Below are 27,950 nucleotides of genomic sequence, written 5' to 3'. Positions count from 1 at the left end.
TGGCATATTTTCCAAGAATTTATTTAAAATCTGGCATACCAAAAGCTGAACTGTATTGCCATTTGCCTCAACACACTTCAAGAAGAACATACAACAATTAAAATAATTTGAAATGCCATTGTCTTTATCTTCCTCATCAACTTTGGTCAAATGAAATAATACATTGTTTCAAATTCTATTGCTCATCCATGGTTCATGATTAGAGATCACTACAGTTTATTTACCATAATGAACAAATGTGTCTTGAAAAGCTGACTACCGGCCTGGCACGGTGGCTCATGCCTGTAATCCCAGCACTCTGGGAGGCCGAGGCGGGCGGATCACCTGAGGTCAGGAGTTCAAGACCAGCCTGGCCAATATGGTGAAACCCCGTCTCTACTAAAAATACAAAAATTAGCTGGGCGTGGTGGCGGGCTCCTGTAATCCCGGCTACTCCGGAGGCTGAGGCAGGAGAATCGCTTGAAGCCGGGAGGCGGAGGTTGCAGTGAGCCAAGATCACCCCATTGCACTCCAGCCTGGGGGACAGAGCGAGACTCCATCTCAATAAAAAAGAAAAAAAAAAAAACAAAAAAAGAAAAAAAGAAAAGAAAAGCTGACCACCTAATATTATTGTGCTGACAGGCGTGTAACGTGGACCTCTCTGTGACGGGCAAGTATTATCTGGCAGTTACATGATGCCGCCTGTGCAGCTCGGCGCCACCACCAGCTTCCTGCCCTGTGCGATTAAAAGGCCAGCTTCGGGGACAGCAGCCTCCTCAACGCGCAGCGACCAGCCCTGTCAGGCGTCGGCTGCAGCTGGTCCAAGGTTGACGGTCCCAGGGCCGCATTCTCCTTCCAGTCACCTCAGATTCTGGAAAGCGAGCCATGGAGGGCCTCAGAGCGCCCCTCTGCAATTCCCTGAGGAAAACAAGGTCCTCCCCCGCTTGGCTGGAGCAGCCAAGTGCCCACGGGGAAAATGGTCCCGTCCACCATTTCAGGCAAACGCCCCCATAGCTGTAATAAACATGTGATGGGTTTCCTGCACCAAGAAAGGAAAATTTTCCTTAAAAATAACAAAAAGAGGTGGGGAGGGGACTCTAAGTTCCATTTAAGATTTTCCAAACTCGTTGTGTCTCATGCATACGCTGAGGCTTAACATGAAAATTTGGAGCGAAAGTCCCCACGGTTCACCACAGGGAATGAAGTAAAGTATCTCGCCGGGAGCTCCTTTAGTATAAGGCCCTATTACGTGCCACATTAGATGAGAAGAAAATAAGAGGAAGGATACGGTAGGGCCTTCAGAATGGGGTTCAGTCTTAGGACTCGTAGGATAAAGGAAGGTCGTTTCCCTCCGTTTGAGGCAGGGAATCAAACGAAACACCGGCACCGCAGGCACCGCAGTCGCACTCCTGGGGCCTCGTGGCTTTCCCGCGCGCCCGCCTTGGGGGCGGGGAAGAACCCGGATGGAACCACCCTTGCAGCCCGGACCCCCCGCCGTCTTTGAATGGCAGCGGGGCGGAGTTGCCCTCCCTTCTGTGCTCTGACTGGTTTGGCTCCGCACTCTCCTCTTCGTGATTGGGCTTTCCTAGTGCCAGTCACAGAGCGACGCTGGTCTCCCAGATTGTTGCTAGAAGGAGACGGCGTCGACGTCTGTCTGGACTCGCGGCGACTTACCTTTCAGTCGTGCGCTGCTGATCCGGCGCTCGGAATTTGTCCCCGGCTTCAGGGCTGCGGGGCCTGGAAGGAGGCGTATCGAGGCGGCTCGAAAACGATCCAGGGGAGCCGAGGCGCTCCTCTTGTCATCCCACTCAGCGCTCCTCTTGTCATCCCACTCAGCGCCATGTCCTGGATGTTCAAGAGGTGAAGGGGGCGGAGGGGGTGGGGCGCTTGGGCTAACGGCCTGGAGGCGTCCCCAAATGAACCTGACCTTCCCCGCGTTCCTCTGCGTTCCCTGGGCGATTTGTGCAGCTGTATTCGTTCTGTTGGTCGCATATGTGGCCGCGGGAGAAATAAATGCATTGTCTTCGCTGGCGAGTAGGGGCTCCTAGGGCGAGTCCCGTGTTAGGGACTTGGGAAATCTCTGTCACCGACTGTGGGGGGCCTGGGGCTTAAAGCATCTCGGCCCGTGCTTTATTTAACAAAACATCCATTAGATACCCACTGTGCGCCAGGCATTGTGCTCGGTGGAGGGCCGAGTAAGACAGCCCTTGTCCCCAAGTGGCTCACAGCTTATCTGTATGCACAGACGTGCAGATAAGTATTTGCAGAGGAGCTAGTAGAGATATGCGCCACTTGCAAGGAAAACGCATCGCAAATAAGCGACCGTTCTTAGGAGAATGGAAACTTTTTGCAATGCTCCAGTAGACTCCCCTTCACTTTTCATTGTCCAAATTGGTATTTATGGTCATTCCCGAAACAGTTACACCTAATGGGTTTGGGGTTATGCTTAAACCGGCGACGGGAGGCGGGTACGGGTGGCTTGGGGCCAATTTCCCATGGTGGCGTGGTTTGGATACCAGAATAGGTGTTCTGCTCGGAGGGAGTTACAGTGATGGATGCTGGATGTATTTTCTGGAAAATTATAAACAACTTCTGGTACATTAATAGTTGTATTTTTATGTCTTTTATATAGCTCAATCCGTATTGAAATTTTGGCATATGATTTCATTTTTTAAATTATTTTTTTGAGATGGAGTCTCGCTCTGTCGTCCAGGCTGGAGTGCAGTGGCACAATCTCGGCTCGCTGCAACCTACGCCTCCCGGGTTCAAGTGATTCTCCTGCCTCAGCCTCCCGAGTAGCTGGGATTACATATGGGCCCGGCTAATTTTTGTATTTGTAGTAGACAGGGTTTCACAGTGTTGGCCAGGTTGGTCTCAAATTCCTGACCTCAGGTGATCCACCTGCCTCTGCCTCCCAAAGTGCTGGGATTCCAGGCGTGAGCCACCGCATCCGGCCCATAATTGTAGTTACAGACATCATATACATATCAATTTAGATGATTTTCACTGGGAAAGAGGTTAGTGAACTCTGACTAGGCTTTTCATTTTGAATACCTAGGGGGCAGGTAGAAGAGCCAATATTGAAAACAGGTAGAGTTCCTAGAAGCCTTCTCCACTCACTGCAATTCCTGCTTTAACGAGAGTAACTATTAATCTTTACCGTGATTCCCATGTAAGATTTCATTTGCTGAAGTAAAACATGAGAAAACTACTCATATGGTCTTTGGAAATACTTAAATATTATATTGTTTTTCTTTGCCTTTAAAAAAAAATAGGGATCCAGTTTGGAAGTACTTGCAGACTGTCCAGTATGGAGTTCAGGGAAATTTTCCACGCCTCTCATATCCAACTTTCTTTCCACGTTTTGAATTCCAAGATGTTATCCCTCCAGATGACTTTCTAACTAGTGATGAAGAACTAGATTCCGTTTTATTTGGAAGTTTGAGAGGTCATGTGGTTGGACTACGCTATTACACGGGAGTAGTGAGTATAATAGTAGATAACTAAATTAAATTTTGATTATATTTCTGGCGTTAACCTAGAAAATAAGAGAATTAGCAGGTGATGTGTGCGGTTAATCTTCATTTCACTTTAAGTTAGTTAAATATGTGTACGCAAAAAATAACAAATACCTTAAGTGACCCTCCCACCTCAGCCTCCCAGAGTGTTGGGATTACAGGAATGAGCCACTATGCTTGGCCTCAGTGCGTTATGTTTGGTTATTATGGGTAGCACCCCACCCCCACACCCCAGCGCCTTGTTCATGTCATCGATTTGTTGCAAAAAGGAGGTCGTTTTGTGGAATCTTCTGGATTTTATTCTTTCATTTCTCCTTATGTTTCTTACGTTTAAGCTTTTCAATAGGGTGTCTGAAGCATGTTCAACAGGAGATTCCTTAGGAGTTTCATGTTCTGGATTTGTTTTTCTCCCGTATTTCCTTTACATTGGAACGTTTCCAATTGTTTTTTGATTGTCTGAAATGTGTTGTCTAGGAGATTCCTTAGGAAGAGACAATATTTCCTAAGTTTTTATATCTTCATAATTGTGGCATTTTATGAATGACAGTTTCATAAAAGGAAAGTTATGAAGGACTTAATGACAGTTGGGCTGAATTTAAAATCTTTGTAATATATAGTTTCTCTCCATATCCTAATGTTGCATAGAATTCTCAGGCCAGTGTGATTTTCTCTTTCACTTAAGCGAATTGGATTTTTTTTTTTTTCTTTTTTTTTGAGACCAAGTTTCGTTTTGTTGCCCAGGCTGGAGTGCAGTGGCCTGATCTGGCCTCACTGCAATCTCTGCCTCCCAGACTCAAGCAATTCTCCCATTTCAGCCTCCTGAGTAGCTGGGACTGCTGGCGTTCACCACCATACCCAGCTAATTTTTGTATTTTTTTTTTTTTGTATTTTTTTTGTAGGTTTTGGCATGTTGTCCAGGCTGATCTGGAACTCCTGGGCTCAAGTGATCCGTCCGCCTTGGCCTCTCCAAGTGCTGGGATGCTGCACCTGGCCTCTAATTTTTTCTAATAGATTCTTGAAATCTATCAGTTCTTATTTCACATCTATATATTCTCTGGCTCTCATATGCATTTCTGAGCTTTTCTGTTTCAGATTTGTGCTAATTTTTCAAAACTTACATTGCTTTCGATAATTATTTTATACTACCATGAAATACTAGATTATGGTAGTTATTGATCTTAGAACAATCAGTATTTTTGATCTGAGAATAATCTCTATGACCTCGGTAAACTCTAGTGTGTGTTGATAAAAAGTAATCATCAGTTTTCTTATTTTGCCAAATATATATATTTTAAATTTAATTTTTTTCCAGGAACACTATGTTGAGATATCATTTATTTTATAATTAACGCATGTTCTTTTATTTGTTTTTTTTTTTTTTTTTGAAACGGAGTCTTGCTTGCATTGCCCAGGCTGGAGTGCAATGGTGCAATCTTGGCTCACTGCAACCTCCGCCTCCCGGGTTCAAGCGGTTCTCCTGTGACAGCCTCCTAAGTAGCTGGGATTACAGGCATGCGCCATCACGCCCAGCTAATTTTTTGTATTTAGGAGAGATGAGGTTTTGCCATGTTGGTCAGGCTGGTCTTGAACCCCTGACCTCAGGTGATCCACTCACCTCGGCCTCCCAAAGTGCTGGGATTACAGGCGTGAGCCACCGCGCCCAGCCATGTTCGTTATTTTTAAATGGCTAAAAAGGCATTAAATCTTCCAAGTCTATCATCCAGAACCATAACTTATCTTCTACACTTGTTTCTGTGAGCATGTGCATGTAAATTGGAATCATATTATGTATTAATAAAAATGAGATCATATTATGCCTAATGTGATTAGGAATATCATCTATATTGGACTTACAATTTCCTTGTTGATGGACATTTTTGAGTTAATCACTATTATAAAAATAATAAAAATTGAGGTACTATCTTTGCATACTTGTTATTTTAACTTTTTTCTACTTTATTGAGATGTGGTTTATGTATGATAAAATGTACATATTTTAAATGTATGATCCTAGTGTTTTGACAAAGATGTATACCTGATAACTACTACCCCAATCAAGATACAGATTGTATCCGTCTCCCTCAAAGTATCTTGTATCCTATTGCATTCATTTTTCCCTGCTCCTGCCCTAGGCAGCCACAAGTCTCATTTCTTTTTTTTTTTTTTTTTTTTTTTTTGAGACGGAGTCTCGCTCTGTTTCTCAGGCTGGAGCGCAGTGGCGCGATCTCGGCTCATTGCAAGCTCCGCCTCCCAAGTTCATGCCATTCTCCTGCCTCAGCCTCCCAAGTAGCTGGGACTACAGGCGCCTGCCACCATGCCCGGCTAATTTTTTTGTATTTTTAGTAGAGACGGGGTTTCACCGTGTTAGCCAGGATGGTCTCGATCTCCTGACCTCGTGATCCGCCCGCCTCGGCCTCCCAAAGTGCTGGGATTACAGGTGTGAGCCACTGCGCCCGGCCACACAAGTCTTCTATCACTATAAATAAGTTTTGCCTATTCTAGAACTTCATATACATCGAATTCTACAGTATGTACTATTTTAAGTCTGGCGTTTTTCACTCAGCATAATTTAGGTACTTCTTTGGTCAATTTTGGTTAGTTACATTTTTGAAGAAAAGCATCCATTTTATTTAGATATTCAAACTTATTCCCATAGAATTGTGCATAGTAATCATTTATCCTTATAAAATTATAACTGTAATTTTCTGGAATTGGGGTTTGGTGGTATGATGTGTTGCTCACAAGTGGCCAGAACTCCTATTCCTGAAGGATTTTGAGTTGGAGGAACACATACTTAAACTCCCCATTATGCCTTGGTTCTAGTTCCTCTTTCCAAGTTGAATAACCATTTTTTTGGTTGTTTTAAGTTGGTGCTCTGAACCTTAAATTTCAGTACCCTTTACTCTGAATTGTCAAATTTTGATAAAATGTGCCATTTTTTTAATGTCTGCCAGAACACAATTTTATGTGCCTTATTGGCTCCATTAAACTTTTTAAAAACTTTTTTAAAAAGGTGATTATATTCCTGTTTTTATTCTTTGTGTTACACATTTGTGTCTTTTTTATTGATTAGCTATGACATTATTTCTTTTCAAGGCAGGCTCTCTTGAATTTTTCTTAATGGTTGTGTTTCTTGGCTTAATAATTACTCTTACATTCGGTTTTTCTACTTAGATTTATTTTCTTTTTATTTCTGTTGGACTTGTGATTTGAGCACTTAATTTGAGTCATTTAATCTTTTAATCTTTAAACGTGTTAAGTATTGCATTGCCTTTAGCCACCACGTTTTGTTATATAGTAGCATTCTTTATTTTTAACTCTGGTGTTTTTTTATTCTTATCTCATTTTTCTTTTTTCTTTTTTTTTTTTAAAGTGTGTTTTCAATAAGCATATGGTTAAATTTGTTTTTTGACCCATCAAAGGCTTTATTTTATAATGTGGTTTATTTCTTTTTCTATTTTAAAATACAGTTATGTGTTGCTTAACAATGAAGATACTTTCTGAGAAAAGTGTTAGGTGATTTGTGGAAACAGTGAACAAGATGTTACTTTACTGAATACTGTGGGCAATTGTAACACATTTGTGTATTTAAGCATATATAACATGAAAAAAGTACAGTAAAAATATTGTATAAAATATGAAAAATGGTACACTTCTATAGGGCAGCCCCATTATAATCTTGTGGAACAACTGTTGCATAATATATGTGGTCTGTCATTGCTGAAATGTTGTTATGCAGGGTATGACTATACTGTTATGATTAATTCTCATTCCTTTTGTTATTCTTGTCTTTGTCTTTTTGTTTTTTTGTATGTCCTGTTTTTTCTTGCTGCTGGGACCATGTTTTTGTTTTTATAGTCTCCAGTATTTTGGCTCATATGTATTTTATTTAAAATTCTAGTAATTACTTATTTGTAACGACAGTTAACTAATTGTAATTAATGATAGCTTATTATGATAAATTACAATTATGTAATACCTTGAGATGAAATGCTCAAAAATTGTTAGTTTTGTGCCCTGCTTTTTTTTTGGTTATGTATTTTCTAGGATTTGCATAATCCGGTTTAAAAAAGATCATCCTGTAGGCAGTGGCAGAGGGGTGGCGACTGGGAGAGAACATAGCTCTGCCTCATAGATAATATCTCTAAAGGTCTAGAGATGAATATCTGTCTAATACTCTGGTTCTGGCTGCAATCTCTTGAGTCAGTAGACAGATGCTGGGAGAGGTTTGAAGCAGCTTTCTTGTATATTTTCAAGGAATTTTTTTAAATTGAGATACATTTATTATAAAATTTACCATTTTAAAGTGTACAGTTGAGTAGTTTTTAGAATACTCACAAGGTTGTGCAACCATCCCTACAATCTAGTTCCAAAACATTTTCATTACTCCAAAAAGAAACCTCATTGCCATTTGTAGTCACTCCCATTATCTCAACCCCTCAGTCCCTGGCAACCATGAATCAGTCTTCTTCCTGTGTATATGAATTTACCTCCTCTTGACATTTCATGTAAATGGAATGATAACAATATGTGGCATTTGGGTCTGGCCTCCAATACTCATTTTTATGTTAAATAGATTTTTTTTTTAGTGTACTATTTTAATTCCCTTGTTTCTTTTACTATATATTTTGAGTTACTTATGATTGCTTTAGGGATTACAATTAACAACTTAATTTATAAGAACCTAGTTTGGATTAGTGCCAACTTAACAGTATATAAAAAACTTTGTGGCTGGGCATGGTGGCTCACGCCTGTAATCCCAGCGCTTTGGGAGGCCAAGGTGGGCGGATCACGAGGTTAGGAGATTGAGACCATCCTGGCCAACATGGTGAAACCCCATCTCTACTAAAAATACAAAAATTAGCTGGGCATGGTGGCACCTGCCTGTAGTCCCAGCTACTTGGGAGGCTGAGGCAGGAGAATCGCATGAACTAGGGAGTCAGAGGTTGCAGTGAGCCGAGATTGTGCGACTGTACTCTAGCCTGGTGACAGCAAGACTCTGTCTCAAAAAAACAACAACAAAGAAAACCCCAAAAAAACCTTTGCTCACAGCTCCATCCTATTGCCTTCCTTTGTGCTGTTATCCAAGTTATATCTTTATATATGTAGTATACCTATCAACAAAGATTTATAATTATTTTATATACTTTTTAATGAGATAGGACAAAAATTACAAAAAATTATACTTAAAAATTTTTATTTTTTTAAATAATTTTTTTTTTTTTTTTTTTTTAGAAACTGTCGTTACCCTTTTGCCCAGGCTGGTCTCAAACTTCTTTTGACAGTTTGATTATGATGTGACCAGGTGTGGATCTCTTTGAGTTTATTTTAGTTGGAGTTGTTGAGCTTCTTATATGTGTAGAGTAGTGGTTTTCATCGAATTGGGAAGGTTTTGGCTGTTATTTCTTTAAATATTTTCTCTGCCCCTTTCTCTTTTCTCCTTATGGTACTCTTATGTATGTGTGTTGTTATGCTTGATATTACAAGTTTCTGAGGCTCTGTTATGTGTCATTTTTTTGTTCCTTAGATTGTATAATCTCAATTGACCTATCTTCAGCTCCGCTGATATTTCTTATGCCTGCTCAAATTTGCTGTTGAGTCTCTCTGGTGAATTTTTTCTTCAGTTATTGTACCTTTTGACTCTAGAATTGCTGTTTGGTGAGACATCGTTTCCATGCTTTTAGACATGCGTTTTCATGTCGAAAGAAATGATTTGCTTTAGGTCTTTGAACTTATTTTTTTTTTTTTTTGAGGCGGAGTCTTGCTTTGTCGCCCAGGCTGGAGTGCAGTGGCACGATCTCGGCTCACTGCAAGCTCCGCCTCCCGGGTTCACATCATTCTCCTGTGTCAGCTTCCTGAGTAACTGGGACTACAGGCACCCGCCACCTCGCCCGGCTAATTTTTTGTATTTTTAGTAGAGACAGGGTTTCACTATGTTAGCCAGGATGGTCTCGATCTCCTGACCTCGTGATCCGCCCACCTCAGCCTCCCAAAGTGCTGGGATTACAGGCGTGAGCCACCGTGCCCGGCCAGGTCTTTGAACTTTTTAATTTTTTAGAGATAGGTTCTTGCTCTATTACCCAGGCTGGAGTGCAGTGGCGTGATCATAGCTCACTGTAACCTTGAACTCCTGCATTCAAGCAGTCCTCCCACCTCAGACTCCTGAATAGCTGGGACTACAGGCATGTACCACCATACCTGGCTAATTTTTCTATTTTTATTTTGTAGAAATGGGGTCTTGCTATGTTTCCCAGGCTGGTCTCAAATTCCTGGCCTCAAGAGATCCTCACACTTCAGCCTCCTAAAGTGCTGGGATTACAAGTGTGAGCCACCATGCCCAGCCCCTTTGAACATATTTAAAATAACTGACTTAAATTCTTTTTCTACTATGTCAAACATCTATACTTTCTTGGGGACAGTTGACATTGATTGCTTTTTTCCCCTGTGTATAGACCATACTTTCTTATTTTTTTTGCATGTCTTGTACTTTTTTTCTTGAAAAATTGACATTTTAAATAATGTGGCAGCTCTGGAAATCAGGGTGGCTTGTTGTTGCTGAGTTTTGTAATTAGTGTGTGTTTGTTAGGCTTCCAGGGTGGTTTGTTGCTGAGTTTTGTAATTAGTGTGTGTTTGTTAGTGACTTCCCTGAATTAATTCTGTGATGTCTATCCTTTATCGTGTGTGGTCACTGAAGTCTGTACTTGGTTAGCTTAGTGGTCAGCTGATGATTGTGCTGGAACAAATAAATCGTACATTCTTTGCTGAGAACTTCTGTATGTTAGGGCATTCCTTCAACACTCTAAGGCCCCTGACAACTCTGCTTTAACTTTCACTTCTGGCTTGTTTAAATGCCTCAAGTTCAGGCAAAGGTGAGCGTTTAGGGCCTTCTCAGGTCTTTCTTGAGAATGTGCACAGCCCTGGTCATGCATACCAGCCCTGTGCTTGCTTACGGCCTTCTAGATTTCCAGAAATACATTGGAGCTTTTCAAAGCCCTCACAGACATCTCATTCCCTAGCTCTTCTTTATAAGCCTTTTTGTTTTTTTGCTTCAGCTGTTATCCACTGCCTCAGGTAGCCATGAAGTTAAAACACTTTCCTGTAAAATTGTTTTGACAAACATCCGCCCAAGGGAGGTTTTTTTGTACTTGGTGAGCTCAGAGGTTAAATACAGTCAGCCTTGCAAGTGGGGTCTTCAGGGGAACTTCAGGAGAATAACAGTTCTTTGGGAATGAATCTCTGAAAGAACTGTAACTCCATTCTGTTTTTTTCTGGTGACTGCCAGGCTTTACCTAGGATCCCAACAAGCTATTATTTTTATTTATTTATTTATTTATTTATTTACTTACTTATTTATTTATTTTGAGATGAAGTCTCGCTCTGTCGCCAGGCTGGAGTGCAGGGGCGCTATCTTGGCTCACTGCAACCTCTGCCTCCCGGGTTCAAGTGATTCTCCTGCCTCAACCTCCCGAGTAGCTAGGACTACAGGCGCGTGCCACCACACCCAGCTAATTTTTGTATTTTTAGTAGAGACGGGGGTCTCACCATGTTGGCTAGGATGGTCTTGATCTCTTGACCTCGTGATCTTCCCACCTCGGCCTCCCAAAGTGCTGGGGGCGTGAGCTACTGTGCCTGGCCGTGAGCTATTTTTAAAGGCTACAGGATTGCTGGGGATGGGACTGAAGTACTGATATTCAGCTGTTTATTCTTTTTATTCTTGAATAAATGTTACCCAGATTTCTGCAAGCCTTTGATTTAGTTCTCAGTGTTCTGAAACATTTGATTCTGACAAATAATTTACCTAGTTTTTTTGTTGCCTTTATTGAGGAATTTTTGAAAGTCCTCATTCTACCATTCTTTATTGTGTTACCCTCCTTCAGTTTTTAAAAATATACATCATAATATTTAAGTTACATCATACAGTTTTTAATAAAGTAGAATCAGAATGGCATGAGTTGAAGGCTGGATATATTTTTCTTACCTAGTTCCATCCTGACTTATAAATGCCTTATTCCCTGACTTTTATATTCTGGAGAATTGAGGCTCAGGAACCACCCTGTGTGGGTTCAGATCCTAGCTCTGCTACCTTTTAGCTTTGTGACCTTGGGCAAGTTACTTTTCTGTGCTTCAGTTTCTTCATTTGTAAAATGGGAATAATGGTAGTACCTCCCAATAGAGCTGTGAGGATTTAAAAAGTCAGTCTGTGCAATGTACTTAGACCAATGCTTGGCACATAGTAAGCGCTCAATAAGGGTTGGCTATTTTTCAGAAGTTATGATGTTGAAAATTTTAGATAATTTGAATTTGCTAGTTTACATTTGACTATTTTTTAGACATTAAGGATTTGTTAACTTCCTAATGAATATAGATTAGAAAAATAATATTAAGGAGTCATAATAATATATATTAATATTTCTGTAGTTTGTGTCTAGAAAATATATTTTTCTTATGTGCAGTGTTTAGCAGTAGCATTAAAAAATGAATGGAAATCCCGGATAAAGTATAACAAAGTTATTGTCTATTATTTATAATGTAATATTCTCTGTTTATCATTTTTATTAGGTTAATAATAATGAAATGGTTGCATTACAACGAGATCCTAATAACCCTTATGATAAGAATGCAATTAAAGTAAACAATGTGAATGGAAATCAAGTTGGCCATTTAAAGAAAGAGCTTGCAGGTGCTTTGGCCTATATCATGGACAACAAATTGGCACAAATTGAAGGGTAATGTACTTTCAGAATTTAGTTTTAATAATTGTGAATTATAGTCATCTTTGAACTTGTTAGGGCTTCTTGTTAGAGCCTATAAAGGTATGCTAACAATTTCTATCACTGTACTTTTGGTACGTGTTATAAATGTTTTATTTCTCCTTTTACATACTTCTACTACCCCAGCCATCAAACAATTGTCCTCTGATTTTCCTATGGAATTATTACCATGGAGAAAATAGACCTTGGTTCAAATATTAGGAAGTACATTCCATTTCTCCAAACCTTTTGGTACCTAGGTTTAGGAATTTGGAAGTGTTTGTTTGTTTATTTATTTATTTATTTTGAGACGAAGTCTCACTCTGTTGCCCCAGCTGCAGTGCAGTTGTATGATCTCGGCTGACTGCAACCTCTGCCTCCAGGGTTCAAGCAACTCTCCCTGCCTTAGCCTCCTGAGTAGCTACAGGTGCCTGCCACCATGCCCAATTAATTTTTGTATTTTTTAGTACAGACAGAGATTTGCCATGTTGGCCAGGCTGTGTCAAACTCCTGACCTCAGGTGATCTGCCCGCCTCGGCCTCCCAAAATGCTGGGATTACAGGCGTGAGCCACCGTGCCCAGCCTGGAAGTGTTTGTTTATATCAGAGGTTATAAACTGGTATTCTGTGATATGATGTAGGTGAATTTCATTTTGCCCTGCAGTGTTTTAGACATTTTTTCGTTCAGTACTAATTATTGAAATAGCTAAGTCTGCATTTTATACATATTAATTTATTTCCTTAAATACAAAAAACTTATTTTTCTCTTGACAAGTGGGAAATCTGGCAATGCAGGATGAGTTGTCACTTCCATATGACAACAGTTGACTGGAACTCTCCCTTTAGCTAGGTCATATGCTCTCCCAGTTTTATCACCTGTTTCTTTTTTCTTTTTCTAAACTCTTTCAATCTTTCAGTTACCTTTTCTCTTTTAGGCATTTGTACTTGTGATCTCAATTTAAGTATCTGGAATATTTAGGATCTTGATATTCTAATTCTAATTTTTAGGATATTCATATAATCCTAGGTGAGTTTGGAAGAGAAAATAAATGCTCATAATGTCTCACTTTGTTTTCTCCTTTTTCAGTTTATCAGGTTTTTCAGTTATTGAGAATAACTTAGTGAATCACAAGTTCTTGCATTTCCCATTTTCCAAGCAGAATGAGTTACTACCCTCAGTGGTTCCGTTAGCCAAACTCTACCCTTTGATTTAACTTATTTTACTTATATTACAATCTTGTTTACAGGCCATCCTTGCATTTTTAAAACTGTCTTTATTCTTTTTTCTCAATTTTTTCTGGCACTCTGTTTCTAAAAATCACCCTTCTGATTGTTTATGGTTCTATTTCTTTTCCTTTTTTTCTTTCAAGTCTGCCCAACTAGTTCCTTATTACTTTACTTCAATGTAAAATGTAAATGACACACTTAAAATATTGAACTGATTCTTAGTGGGGATAAAAAGTAATGCTGCTGATTTCCCTTTCTTTTTCTCCCAAATATAATAGGGTAGTTCCTTTTGGTGCAAACAATGCTTTTACCATGCCTCTGCATATGACTTTTTGGGGAAAAGAAGAAAATAGAAAAGCGGTTTCAGATCAGTTGAAGAAACATGGATTTAAATTGGGTCCTGCACCAAAAAGTAAGTTTAGGGTTTCACTTAATATTATTCTGATATTGTAAGATGCAGGGATTATGAAACATTTATTCTCTCTTGGAGTTTGTTGGCTAATTTGTGCTCAAGGCTCCAAGGTACAACTTTTTTTCAGGAGTCTTTTTGAGGAAATCTCTGATTTTTCCTTTTGCCTCTATTGAAATAGATTCACACATAAAAATATACACAGTAAGAGTGAGGAGATATTAAAAAAATTAAAAAGTATATATGCAATGAAGTCTCATATATACCCTCCCCTAATTTTCCCTAATGGTAACATCTGGAAACCCCTGACTTTAAACATTCTTTTTGATAAATTTTAGGCAAAAATAATCTTCTGATAGCGAATGAGAAGGATTGCTTGGCAAGAGTTTGATCAAATAATGTGGAATTACTTGTTTTCTTTAGTGATTTAGTATTTAGCTTTTAAAATGCCTCTAAAATACAAGGCTTTTAATGCAGTTTGTTATGCACGTTTTATTTATTTATTTGTGTATATATTTTGAGACAGAGTCTTGCTCTGTCACCCAGGCTGGAGTACAGTGGCCACGATCAGTGGCTGAGTGCAACCTTGACCTCCTGGGCTCTAGCAGTCCTTCCACCTGAGCCTCCTGAGTAGCTGGGACTACAGGCGCACACCATCACGCTCTGCTAATTTTTGTATTTTTTGTAGAGACAGAATCTCACCATGTTGCCCAGGCTAGTCTCAAACTACTGGACTCAGGCAAACCACCTGCCTTGGCCTCCCAAAGTGCTTGGGTTACAGGCGTGAGCCACAGCACCCAGCCCTGTTAATGCACATTTTAAAAGCTACTTAATAAAAGATAAAAACCTACTTTATTTGATGGCTTTATTCTTTTTATTTTGTAAATTATAGCTTTAGGATTCAATTTGGAAAGTGGTTGGGGCTCTGGAAGAGCTGGACCAAGCTATAGTATGCCAGTGCATGCTGCAGTACAGATGACAACTGAACAGGTGTGCTTCTCTTTTATTTTGTAATCTAAAAGTGAATTTTAAATGTTGCAGGTTTGTATTTAAAAGAACAGGATGAATATGTACCTGTGGGTATTTGTGGTCTTCAAATATATTAAGTTATAATGAAACATGTTATAAAATAAATAGAATATATATATGTTAACATTTTATATAAAAAGTACTGATAAGGAATAAATCCATACATGAACATTTGTACCTAACATACAAAACACACACGTTCCTGTTTATGCATGGCATATTTTTGTATTTGAAATTTTTTAAATGTTCAAGTAGTAATTTTAAGAAAAAAATTGAAGCTGAGACTTAACTCCTTTCAGTAATTTTGCAAATGCAGTGCTAAAGATTTAACTCCAAATTCTTCACATTGTCTAATTTGTGATTTAGGATGAGTTATGCTGAATTTCTTTGAAAAAAAAGTATATAAAGTAAATTAATGCAGATCAATTTAAAAATAACATTAAAACTTTTTTGATGTTTGTATCTACCAGTGTTAGTCCTTTTATCTACTAATTGTAGTTACCATATTTCCCCTGCTTATTGTTAGAAGGACTTGAGCTTGTTTCTGGTAGATAAGCCCCAGGTTACTTCTGATTTTTTAGACCTGGCCTGATTTCTTCTGAGCTGCTGCTGTGTTCATGTGTTAATTTTCAAAAATATCTGTATCACATATATGTTGATATAAAATTGGACTAACCTAGTTTAAATAGTCAATTAAGTTAGCATAATAATAAAAGTATCCTATAGTGCATGGCAAGTTCCTTATTGCAGTAATAATAAATGGAATGTCATTGACCTGGTAGGACTGAGAAAATATTTTGAATACAACTGATAGCATCACAGAATTTTAATGGCAGAAGGAACCTTAGAGACAATCTAAATTTAGTTCATCCCTTTCATTTTATAGGAATAAGACATGGGGCCATAAAGGTCAAGTCTTGCTGAAACTTACATATAAGCTTATTTGTGATAAAACTGTGACTGAAACTTGGGACTTAAAACTCTTTTATATTCTTTTACCTCCTAACAACTAAAGCACCTGTTCATTCGCTCTTCAGTGAGTAGTGTAATCCTAGAGTTGATTTATGTGCCTTTTTGGCGTTTGACTAGTTTGTGGTTTTTTAATTTAATTTAATTTCAATTTCTTAATTTTTTGGGACAGGGTCTCACTTTCTTGCCCAGGCTGGAGTGCAGTGGCATAATCATGGTTCACTCTATCCTCTACCTACTAGGCTGAAGTGATCCTCCCATCTCAGCATCCCTAGGAGCCAGAACTATAGGCATGCACCCCCATGCCTGGCTAATTTTTTAAAAATTTTTTTGTAGAGATGGGATCTCTCACTGTGTTATCCAGGCTGGTCTCAAACTCCTGAGCTCAAGTGATCCTCCCACCTTGGTCTCCCAAAGTGCTGAGATTATTGGCATGAGCCACCAGTGCTGGCCTGTTTGGCATTAACGCCAATGAATTAACTAAATGATTTCAAATCTGACTTAAGTGCAAGTATTATTTTAATTAGTTTGTTTTACATTGTTTCTTGTTGCTGTTCATTGTAGCTTAAAACAGAATTTGACAAACTGTTTGAAGATTTAAAAGAAGATGATAAAACCCATGAAATGGAACCAGCTGAGGTATTGAACCAATATTTTTTATTTAAGACTACTCAGAATGTTTAAATATACTTAGAATCTACTTTTTGTTTAATCACAGGATCTGCATGTGAAAAAAGGAATGGCTTAATGTATTTCCCTTTATGACTTTTTATTTATAGGCTATTGAAACACCACTGCTTCCACATCAAAAACAAGCTCTAGCTTGGATGGTGTCACGGGAAAACAGCAAAGAACTTCCACCATTCTGGGAACAGCGAAATGACTTATACTATAACACAATAACAAATTTTTCTGAGAAGGACCGACCAGAAAATGTCCATGGAGGAATTTTAGCTGATGATATGGGTTTGGTAATTATTTTTTTCTTTAGTTAATAAAATCTAATTTTGTGATTATGATTTTCTAGAAAGTAATTTTGAAGTAAAAAGAGATAGGAATATGTTGGTACCAGTTTGGGACTAGATTTTACTATCTTTGTAGAACACAGTTTTTCCTATAGTTTTTACTTAAAATAGTGGTATGAAGATGTGTTCCTCAGTTTTCTTTTTTTTTTTTTTTGAGATGGAGTCTTGCTCTGTCACCCAGGCTGGAGTGCAGTGACGCGATCTTGGCTCACTGCAGCCTCCGCCTCCCAGGTTCAAGCAGTTCTCCTGTCTCAGCCTCCCAAATAGCTGGGATTACAGGCATGTGCCACCATGCCCAGCTAATTTTTGTATTTTTAGTAGAGACAGGGTTTTACCACGTTGGCCAGGCTGGTTTTGAACTCCTGACTTCAAGTGATCCGCCCGCCTTGGCCTCCCAAAGTGCTGGAGTTACAGATGTGAGCCACCCTGCCTGGCCATGTTTCTCAATTTTCTTTGCTCTTTGAAATTCAGGGTGACCTGTCTTTCATAGGTTTTCTTTTAAAAAGTAAAGACAAAACAATGTTATGTGAAATTGTATTCCATCACAAATATTGTGGTATGCAGAGTATTAAATAGATACTTATGCATCCTTACACTAGCAGTTTTTATATTTTTCAGTCTCAGTAACCCTTTCTACTCATAAAAATTACTGATCTCAAAGAGCTTTTGCTTTTGTGTGCTGTTATCAGTATTTATAATATTAGGCAGTGGTAGCTAAAGATAGCAGTACAAACTCATTGCTTGTTAACATAAATAGCATATTTTTAAAAGAAAAATAACTATGCCAAAACGTTAACAATTTTGTTGCAACAACTGGCATTGTTTCACATTTTTGCACATCTCTGTGTTTGGCCGAATAGATGGCAGCTGAATTCTCACCTGCTTCTTCATTCAGTCTGTTCTGTTAGGTTGTTTTGGTTGAAGTATATCAAGAAAATTTGTCCTTACGACGGTATGTTGCTGTAAAGAGAGGAGTATTGTAATAGCTTTTTAGGTAATTGCAGATTTCTTTGATATACTGCATCAAAATTCAATAAATATTAGTTTATTAAAGGTTAATTGTTGTAATATGGAACTCTAAATCATATCAGTGAGCTTTTTATACCCTGTTTCATTAAAATCTATTTGTGTATCTTGCTCATTGAATGGATATTTTACCCATGTATGATTTTATAACACCAGGCATTGCTCATTTAGAAAATGTTGATTCATTGAGTTGGGCAGACCTACTAAATGTTGATGTATTTCATATGCAATATCCAAAACTTACATTCATTAATATTACCACTGATGTTATTAGAAAATCATTTACATTTTGGGAAGGCACTATGTTCATAGTGTCACACACAACTTTTCCAACATTCTAATTTTCTACTGAAAACTCACATTTTATCATTGACAAGCTCAGTTGTTTCCTTTGTAGATGACAGCCTCACTTTGTTCATTTTCAAGAAAGTATCTTTCAGACACTCAGTCGTGATTGATAGTTGTCATTCAAGTAAAAATGGTGTCGCATGAAAAAAGTGACTAGTTGAGCTTATAACTCCCATCTTGAGTGATTTTTCTCTAGCTGACCCTCATAGTTTGATATGCAACAGAAGTAGTTCATATGTAGTTTCCATTTCACTACACAGAATATTAAAAAGATTTGTACTGAAGTAATGAGACTTAATAAAATTAATGTGTACTGCTTCGTCAAGAACATTCTTCTTTTTTTTTTTTTTCTTGAGATGGAGTTTCACTCTTGTTGCCCAGGCCGGAGTTTAATGGTTCAGTCTTGGCTCACTGCACCCTCCGCCTCCTAGGTTCAAGTGATTCTCCTTCCTCAGCCTCCCAAGTAGCTGGGATTACAGGCATGTGCCACCACACCTAGCTAATTTTTTGTATTTAGTAGAGACGGGGTTTCACCGTGTTGGTCAGGCTGGTCTTGAACTCCTACCTCAGGTGATCCACCCGCTTTGGCCTCCCAAAGTGCCGGGATTACAGGCCTGAGCCACTGTGCCCAGCCAAGAACATTCTTAAGGAACACTTTTTTTTTTAACTGTATGTGGCAGTTAAGAATATGATGACTAGTACTAATATACCTTAGTGCCAACTGCTTTGTTTTATGCTGAGGCACTTTTTTGACCATTGCTATTTGGGCTTTTTGTAGGATTAGTGCAGATGTTAACAGAGTAAGGTCTGTCTTAGTAGTATTATAAAAACAGTTTTGACTTCACATTTTCGTGAAGGGCTCCTGGGAAACCCTCCCCATCCCCAGTGGCCTGTGGACCACACTTTGAAAACTGCTGTTATTTACACTGCTTTAAAATTGCCAGAGATTTACTAATGTATTGCCAACTATGAATTAAGCTGCAGTAAATATTGAAAAATTACATGCTTCCACTTAAGAAAAATGCATAAGAAATATATCTTTTATGCTTTATGGAGAAGTTATGACTTTTAAGCTTGGTATTATCTTTAAGTCAAATTTTAATAAAATGATTATATGCATACTGGAATTACTAATCACTTTAGCTCCGAACTTCATGGCAAATGAGTAGTTATAAATAGTTGCGTGATAAAAATCAAGAGTTCAGGATTAAATGTAGAATTGTAGAATAGCAGTCATTCAATAAAATGACACTTCTCAGAGATACTTGTAGTATTTTATAGTGTAAATCATTTAATAATTCCCTAATAATGCAGTGGGGCAAAGCATTTTCTAACTAAATGAAATACTCATTTTTCATTAATATACAGTACACTTTTGTGACCTTGAATGATATTTGATATTCGATTACTTGATTTTAAAATGGGAATGTTTTTCTGGTGAACTGGGTATCACAATCTGACCATTTATCTTTTTAAAACATTTTTAAGGGTAAAACTCTTACAGCCATTGCAGTAATCCTTACGAACTTCCATGATGGCAGACCTCTTCCTATTGAAAGAGTTAAAAAGAATCTACTGAAAAAGGTAAAGTAGTAGTAAGTGCGCTTTATGTGAGACCTCCAGTTTATTGTGAAATCTTTAAATTTCATCATTAAAAAAAACTACCAAGAAATTGTGTTTTCAGAAATGCGATGAATGGTCTCTCTGTCTTTTATGTGTTGCTGATAAGAATGAAAGTTCGTGTCACATTCTTTTTACGTTTTCAGACAAGGTGTGGCTCTGTTGCCCAGGCTGGAGTGCAGTGGCGCAATCTCAGCTCACTGTAACATCTGCCTCCTGGGCTCAAGTCGTGGGATTTCGCCATGTTGTCCAGGCTGGTCTCGAACTCATGAGCTCAAGCCATCTACCTGCCTCAGCCTCCCAAAGTGCTGGGGCTATAGGTGTGAGCCACCTGCAGGTATCACATTCTTGAGAACAATTGATAATTTGTATCAGGAGTCTTAAAATTGTTTATAATCTTTGAACAATTTTGCCAGTCAATAATGCCATTTCTAAGAAACTATCTGAAAGGAGTTACCAGAAATTCATTTTTTCCAAAGAAAGTACAGGTTTTTTTTTCCCCCCTCAACATTGTTTTAAAGGCTGGGCATAGTGACTGGCACCTGTAGTTCCACCTACTTGGGAGGCTGAAGCAGGAGGATTGCTGGAGCCCAGGAGTTTGAGCCTATGGTCAGCTATGATTGCACTATTGCACTCCACCCTCAGTGACATTGTGAGACCCTGTCTCTAAAACAAATAAAAATAAAATAAAGGTGGACAATTTGAAACATCTTTTGACAAGGGAACAGTTAAATGATATAGCCATAAAACTTACTATTATGTAACCATTAAGTATTATTTTTGATGAATAATCACTTTCATGATTCTTTTTAGTTAAAAAATGACAGGTACAAATCTTTGTGTGGAGTTTGGTTCCTCACTTTGTAAATAATATATTCATGTGTGTTTTAAGTCCATTCACTACACTATCTGTACCAAAGTGTTAATAATAACTTATGTCCTAGTGATGAGAATAAGGGTGACTTTTCTTGAAAATTTGTGTGTGTGTGTGTGTATATATATACATATATATATGTATATGATATAAACATACATTTATATTTGGTCTCTAAGAATTAAAAATTAGTTTAGTGAGAAAAATAAATGTTACTAGAGAGGAACAGTTACTTCTTTTCTTACCTGAAAATTCAAGTAACTTAAATAGAAGGAAATAGCAAAAAGATGTATGCAATATACTTCTTTTCTGAACTCTTCTGAATTACCATTCTTCCTAGTTTTTAGTTTTCAGAGAAGGCAGTACATCAGTTTCCTGTCAGTGCTATTGAGATTTTATTTTATTAATGCCTGCACTTAGTTTTACTTCCTACTTTCTACTTTTATTGAGAGTTAAACCTGTTGAAGTCTCAGGTTCAATTCCTCACCCTGAGCAACCTAATGTTTTATGTCTTGTTCTTCCTACATTTGGTTATTGAAACTGAAGTTTTAGGTTACTAGATTTGATAGAAGCACATAAGACTACTTACAGCTTTAGTCTCAATTATTAATTGAGAAATTATCAATTAACAATAAGGATTTCTCTTATTTTTCCCCAAGATAAATTATATATTTAAAGTGTGTTTTATAGTAGAAAGGTTTTAGAATATTTGGGTTGCTACATTAATTGAAATGGCAGCTGAAGATGTGATTTCCAGCCAGGGATTTATTTAAAAAAAAAAAAAATTGTCACTCTTTCAAGTATGTTTAGATATTCCAAACATAAGTAGACTGAAATATTGATTTAAATTCCCCTAGATTCTAACATACTATTATTTCATCCAGCTTGGACTTGATAAATGTTTATCTTTGAACTTTATAGAGAAAAAGTTTGCTGAGCAAAATATTTTAATATAAAGAATAATGCAAAGCTGGGCATAGTGACTCATTCCTGTAATCCCAGCACTTTGGGAGGCTGAGGCGGGCAGATCACCTGAGGTTAGGAGTTCAAGACCAGTCTGACCAACATAGTGAAGCCCTGTCTCTACTGAAAATACAAAATTAGCTGGGCGTGGTGGCGCATACCTGTAATCTCAGTTACTTGGGAGGCTGAGGCAGGAGAATCACTTGAACTCAGGAGGTAGAGGTTTCAATGAGCCGAGATTGTGCCGTTGCACTCCAGCCTGGGCAACAAGAGTGAAACTCTGTCTCAGAAAAAAAAAAAAAAGAAGATGAATGCAAAGGACATCGTTTATGTTTGAATAAACATTTAGTTTTTTTGCATACTGTTTAATATAAATGGTTATAGTAATTATTGAAGACTTGATAGGATGTTTGATGAAAAGCATTTTTACCATCTCTTTCTTGGAGCTAATGCTTAGACATTAACTGTCTAAAGTAACTCTTCTAGTTACGTATCTCTAAAAATATTGTATTTGGGATTTTAAATTAATTTAATTTTATTTTTTGAGATAGAGGGAGTGCAGTGGCGCAATCTTGGCTCACTACAGCCTCCACCTCCTCAGTTCAAGCAATTCTCCTGCCTCAGCCTCCCAAGTAGCTGGGATTACAGGTGCCCGCCACCATGCCTGGCTAATCTGTGTCTATTTAGTAGAGACAGGGTTTTGCCGTGTTGGCCAGGCTAGTCTCGAGCTCCTGATCTTAGGTGATCCGCCCGCCTTGGTCTCCCAAAGTGCTGGCATGAGCCACTGTGCCCGGCAGATTTTTAATTTTTTTTGATTGGTACCTTTAAAGAGGATGAACCTTTTCAACCACATTTTTAGTAAGACTTAACTCTAAGGGGGGATTTTTTAAGTGCTTACAATTCAAATTTTATAAAATTGTTTTCAATTCATGTACATTGGTGCCTTTGGAAACAAAGGTACATTGGAAAAGAAAAAGAAAATGGGCTAGCAGGAAAATACCCCATGGAGTAAGAAGAGAGGACACTCTGGGACCTGTACTATTATATATTAGAGTTATTTGCCCTGCAAATTCTAGAGAAAAAGGATGACAATGGCAGCCTCATTAAAGATCTGAACATGGAACATTGGTTTGAAAAGTTTGAAGTCTGAGAATTCTTAATTATAAAGTAAATCCCAGTTCTTGAATTTTTCTCACAATAATGTGTCATTTATAATTGAGATTTGCTTTCGGTATTCCTTTCGAAAAGGTGAAGGCCAAGTAGTTTTATTATTTTTTTTTTTGAGATAACCCGTGAAAAAATTTTAAATCAATTTGTATATTTTCCTCTTCACTTATTCACCCTCCCCTTCAGTTGCTCCAGAATTGGGTAGCAATTTAAGTCGTTTTTATTATGCAAAGTAAAGCAATATAAAACAGGATGCATTTAAGGTTATTTAAAACTGATAGCAGTACTGTTTAAGAAATATGCCTATTTACCCAGGAATGTAATGTTAACGATGACTCTATGAAACTTGGAGGAAACAATACCAGTGAAAAGGCAGATGGACTAAGCAAAGGTAAATGCTAATTTCGAAATGATCCAATATTTGATCTGGTAAACTTTAATTTGAATATGACCCAATATTTGATTTGCATTTTTTCAGCCTAATATTGTAATTCTAGTTTTGGCTTTGTACTGTACAAAAATTTAGGATCTCTTTTTTAAAAGGTCTTCCCTGAGTACTGATAGGAAAGGTTTCATGAAGGAGATGATTGAATTGGGTAGTATAACATTTAGAGAACTGGGGAAGAGCATTTTGGGTTGTGAAAAAAAATCTCATGAAAGGGTACTTTAAAAAGAGCATGTTTTATTCTGGGACCTCAGTGAATTTTATTGTATTTAAAATGTAATATGCATGGATAACAGCAGATAATGCTAGAAAGCTAGCTTTAGAGCCAAATTCTGAAGTCATAGGAGAAATGGAAAGAGATCTGTGGATTTTACAGTTAAATGACCTTCATAAAGCTAATTTCTAAAGATAGATTAGAGCAGACTGAAAATATTTTAAGAGTAGTAGGTGAAAAATTGTAAATAACAATTGGTGCTATTACTTAAGTTTGGGATAGGAAAGAAATAGAAAGGTGGCTGAGTTAGGGTAAGATAAGGTTTTTTTTGTTTTTGATTTTGTTCTGTGGTCTAACTCATCTACTTAGATGAGTTAGGTAGATGAGTTAGCAGTAGAAGGAAAGAAGTAAGGTTGAAGGAAAGTATAGATAAATGAGTGGATTAAAAGATAGGAAAATTGAGATTTTTGTGGAAGATACCTTCTCATTTTCTTTGTAAAGTGAAATAGGTCATCTTGGAATAAAAGGAGTTATAATCTAGGCAAAGGGGTCAATGTAGTATGGATCATTCTGGTATGGATCATGCTGATAAATGGGTAGGGGAGCTGAACAGTGTTTAGTAAAAAGAGTTACCAAGTGACACAAGGTGACATCTGAGATTTGAACATGTAAATTTATAACAGCACCTATTTGTGGTTCTGTTGATTTTTTTTTCCAATAGCTCTTAGCTGCCTTGGTACAGCAAGACATTCAGCTAGTGTGGGGATTGGCTGGATGAGTACAAAGAAAAGACTGGGTCATAAAAATTTGAAGGTACTTTCTAATTAGAAATGAGGAAATACTAGATTAGGAAAAAAGTTGAAAAAATAGAGTAATGAAAGGAATGAAGATGTTAAGAAAACTGAAAATCAGTAATTAGAAAACCAGGGTTTTAAGAGGGATAATACTAGTTTCTAAGACACCTTACTAATACTTTATATTTGCATTTTTCTTTGAAATAGAAGCATCTAGATGTAGTGAACAACCCAGTATTTCAGATATCAAGGAGAAGAGTAAGTTTCGCATGTCAGAATTGTCTAGCTCCTGCCGCAAAAGGTAAACTATTATGGTTTGATTATGTCATATGTTTATTTAGACTCTGTTTTCTTATGTGTAAAAGAGATAGAGGCTGGGCACGGTGGCTCACACCTGTAATCCCAGCACTTTGGGAGGCCGAGGCGGGCAGATCATGAGGTCAGGAGATTGAGACCATCCTGGCTAACACAGTGAAACCCCATCTCTACTAAAAATAGACAAAAATTAGCCAGGCGTGGTGGCGGGCGCCTGTAGTCCCAGTTACCCAGGAGGCTGAGGCAGGAGAATGGCGTGAACCCGGGAGGCAGAGCTTGCAGTGAGTTAAGATCGCACCACTGCACTGCAGCCTGGGTGACAGAGTGAGACTCCGTCTCAAAAAAAAAAAGAAAAAGAGAGAGATAGAGATGACCATGACCCTTATATTTGTTAAGTAGTTCTTTCAAATACATTCTTTTATTTGAAACTACCAAGATCACTATGACTTAGGCAGATAGAGTATTCTCATTTTACAGATGAAGAATGATACTGACCTATAAAAGAAATGAATTGGTAAATTTTAATAATCACTCATCTTTCTACTACTTTTTTTCTATTTTGTCAAGGAACTAAGATCTAGATCTTGGGATTTTTGCTTTTTTTGAGATTTTAGAAGTTTTCTTTATGGATTTAAGGGGATGAAAACTGAAGAATATTTTATTAGATAACTTGACAAAAGCATTCTTGATCGTTTCAGTTCTTCACATGTAGTGGAAATAAGACATGATAAAGTTATTTGTGGACAGTATTATATTAACATAGACTAGAGGGAGAATTTGAATAAAAGATGTAATTCCCCTCTGATCTTGTCTTGAATCTCTTAACTTTACAAACTTCATTTATCTTCTGAAGTAGGTCTAAAAATTGGGCTTTTGTTGTATTGTCTACCATCAGTATCTACACGAGTCATCGCAAATTTGTCTCTGCTAGCTATTTCATCAACAAAGGTTTTGAAACTGGCTATGTTAATTGTTCTGTCATTAATAGCTGTCTGAACTGAGCACAAAGCCAGCACTCATCAGTGTTATCTAAATCTAATTGCTTCAGATTTAGATAAATGACAAATGTTACAACTTTGAACTTATCATAAACCTGGGTAACACAACACTGTTAATTGGACAAGATCAGATTAAAGGACATAGAAATAATAATGGTGAGGACATGAGAAAAACTTAACAACAGCTGACACACATGTTATAGCTAATAGTTGTGTTATTGTGTAACAGGCACTCTTTTAGGGGCTTTTGCATGTAGTAACATTTTATTCTATGAGGATTATATTTTTCTGTTTTTCTTATGAGGAAACAGGCATTGAAGAATATTAGGTAATTTACTTAAAATCACATAACAAATTACTGGTGGAATGAGGATTTAAAGCTAGGCAGTCTGACTTCAGAATTTATTGCTCTTAGGCACTTAATCACTGTTAAACTTTCTACACAAAATTTATGAAATTTTCTATTGTGAAAGAATTACATTTTTGCCTTTTGGCTGCTTATTTCATTATGTTAGAAGTATTTTCTTTGATAAGAGCCAATTCTTTTTTCTTTTCTTTTCTTTTTTTTTTTTTGAGACAGAGTTTTGCTCCTATCACCCAGGCTGGAGTGCAATGGCATGATCTCGGCTCACTGCAACCTCTGCCTCCTGGGTTCAAGCAATTCTCCTGCCTCAGCCTCCTGAGCAGCTAGAACTACAGGCACGCACCACCACACCTGGCTAGTTTTTGTATTTTTAGTAGAAACGGGGTTTCACCATGTTAGCCAGTCTGGTCTCAAACTCCTGACCTCAGGTGATCTGCCCACCTCCGCCTCCCAAAGTGCTGGGATTGCAGACATGAGCCACCGTGCCTGGTCACGAGCCAATTCTTTTTTGTTCCAGTTTTATATACTTTAATTGAACTACCAAATATTAAACCTGGTATTGAAATTTTTAATTTTTTAGAATGACTTAGTTTTTCAAATTTATTTTATTTTATTTTATTTTATTTTTTTGAGATGGAGTGTCGCTCTGTCAGCCGGGCTGGTGTGCAGTGGCGCAATCTCTGCTCACTGGAAACTCCGCCTCCTGGGTTCACATCATTCTCCTGCCTCAGCCTCCCGAGTAGCTGGGACTACAGGCACCCGCCACCACGCCCAGCTATCAAATTTATTTTAATAATAGTGAAATTCGCTGGGTGTAGTGGCACGCACCTGTAGTCCTAGGTACTCCCGAGGCTGAGGTGGGATGATCACTTGAGCCCAGGAGTATGAGGTTGCAGTGACTTCGGATTGTGTCACTGTACTCCATCCTGGGCAAAAGAGTGAGACCCTGTCTCAAAAAACAATAACAGTGGTACTCCATTTTGTATAGTAAATGCATCTATGTGGTTATGAAAGCAGAATGCTTTTAGCAGATCTTTCATTTGTCAAAATCTTTAAAAAATTTTTCAAAAAATAAATGAGTAGGACAAAAGTTTTTTATTGCATTTATTAAACGTGTTTGTATATCTTATTTTGCTTTGGGTTGGTCCAAAAATTTCTTTGTGTATACTTAATTTTAGAAGAAAAACTGCTGTCCAGTACATAGAAAGCAGTGATTCAGAGGAAATTGAAACAAGTGAATTGCCGCAGAAAATGAAAGGTAACATGTAATAGATTTGATTTGATAATGTGTCCTATATTCTAATGTCCTGTTTTGCCCATTTTTATGTTTATTTTTGTTTTATTTTTAGGCAAACTGAAAAATGTACAGTCTGAAACTAAAGGCAGGGCGAAAGGTATGTGTATACTATATACCCATAATCTAGACTTCAAGATTATTAAAGTACAGCTCCATTGATTTGTATCTCGCTAGGTTGGAATGTTTTAGTAATAGCTCTTAAACTTGGCTGATGTTTACATTTGAACTCTTCATGGAGCTAACCATGGGTGTTAAATTAATTTTGTAAAGGAGGAAAAGTGAATAAATAGTTGCAAATTAAAATCTAAGGGATAATAATATTTAAACTATACTTAAAACAATTTTCTACTACCTATAAAATGACTTCAATAAAACCTATGTGTGTAGTATGAATAGTAATTACAAAATTAGGTTGAGAATGTCTTCCTGGCAATACTATTATTGTTTACATTATTATACAGATGTGAAAATAATCAATATTTTTTCTTTTTCTTTAAAATATGTTTTATTTTCCTGTAATTCACATCATACTATATTTCTTATTCGTTGAGAAATTGTATTGCATTTGGAAAATAACTGATCATCTTGACTGATCTGAAAATTTGGCAGCCTTATCATTA

The 27,950-nt window shown here is 37.6% G+C and overlaps 1 protein-coding gene across 7 annotated transcripts in view; it reads left to right on the top strand.

Annotated features, from left to right (window-relative positions):
* Window positions 1-1,196: 1,196 nt before the first annotated feature.
* Window positions 1,197-27,950, top strand: part of HLTF (helicase like transcription factor) — a 56,433-nt gene continuing 29,679 nt past the window's right edge. For 2 of the 7 annotated variants that reach the window (XM_019024552.3, XM_019024551.3), the window contains exons 1-12: window positions 1,563-1,839; window positions 3,255-3,462; window positions 12,057-12,223; window positions 13,752-13,885; window positions 14,775-14,872; window positions 16,445-16,519; window positions 16,660-16,851; window positions 19,768-19,863; window positions 23,219-23,294; window positions 24,564-24,657; window positions 27,212-27,291; window positions 27,383-27,427. In XM_019024552.3, the coding sequence (XP_018880097.3) occupies window positions 1,820-1,839; window positions 3,255-3,462; window positions 12,057-12,223; window positions 13,752-13,885; window positions 14,775-14,872; window positions 16,445-16,519; window positions 16,660-16,851; window positions 19,768-19,863; window positions 23,219-23,294; window positions 24,564-24,657; window positions 27,212-27,291; window positions 27,383-27,427 (1,285 nt within the window). In that variant the 5' untranslated portion in view covers window positions 1,563-1,819. Of the gene's footprint in view, window positions 1,840-3,254; window positions 3,463-12,056; window positions 12,224-13,751; window positions 13,886-14,774; window positions 14,873-16,444; window positions 16,520-16,659; window positions 16,852-19,767; window positions 19,864-23,218; window positions 23,295-24,563; window positions 24,658-27,211; window positions 27,292-27,382; window positions 27,428-27,950 lie in introns of all 7 variants that reach the window. The other 5 variants (XM_019024555.3, XM_055383457.2, XM_019024557.3 and 2 more) reach the window with 5 other exon arrangements.

The sequence above is a fragment of the Gorilla gorilla genome, chromosome 2, assembly GCF_029281585.2.
Source record: "Gorilla gorilla gorilla isolate KB3781 chromosome 2, NHGRI_mGorGor1-v2.1_pri, whole genome shotgun sequence".
Classification (NCBI taxonomy): domain Eukaryota; kingdom Metazoa; phylum Chordata; class Mammalia; order Primates; family Hominidae; genus Gorilla; species Gorilla gorilla.
Note: the sequence above shows the minus strand (reverse complement) of the source record. Positions and strands in the feature narration are given on the sequence as shown.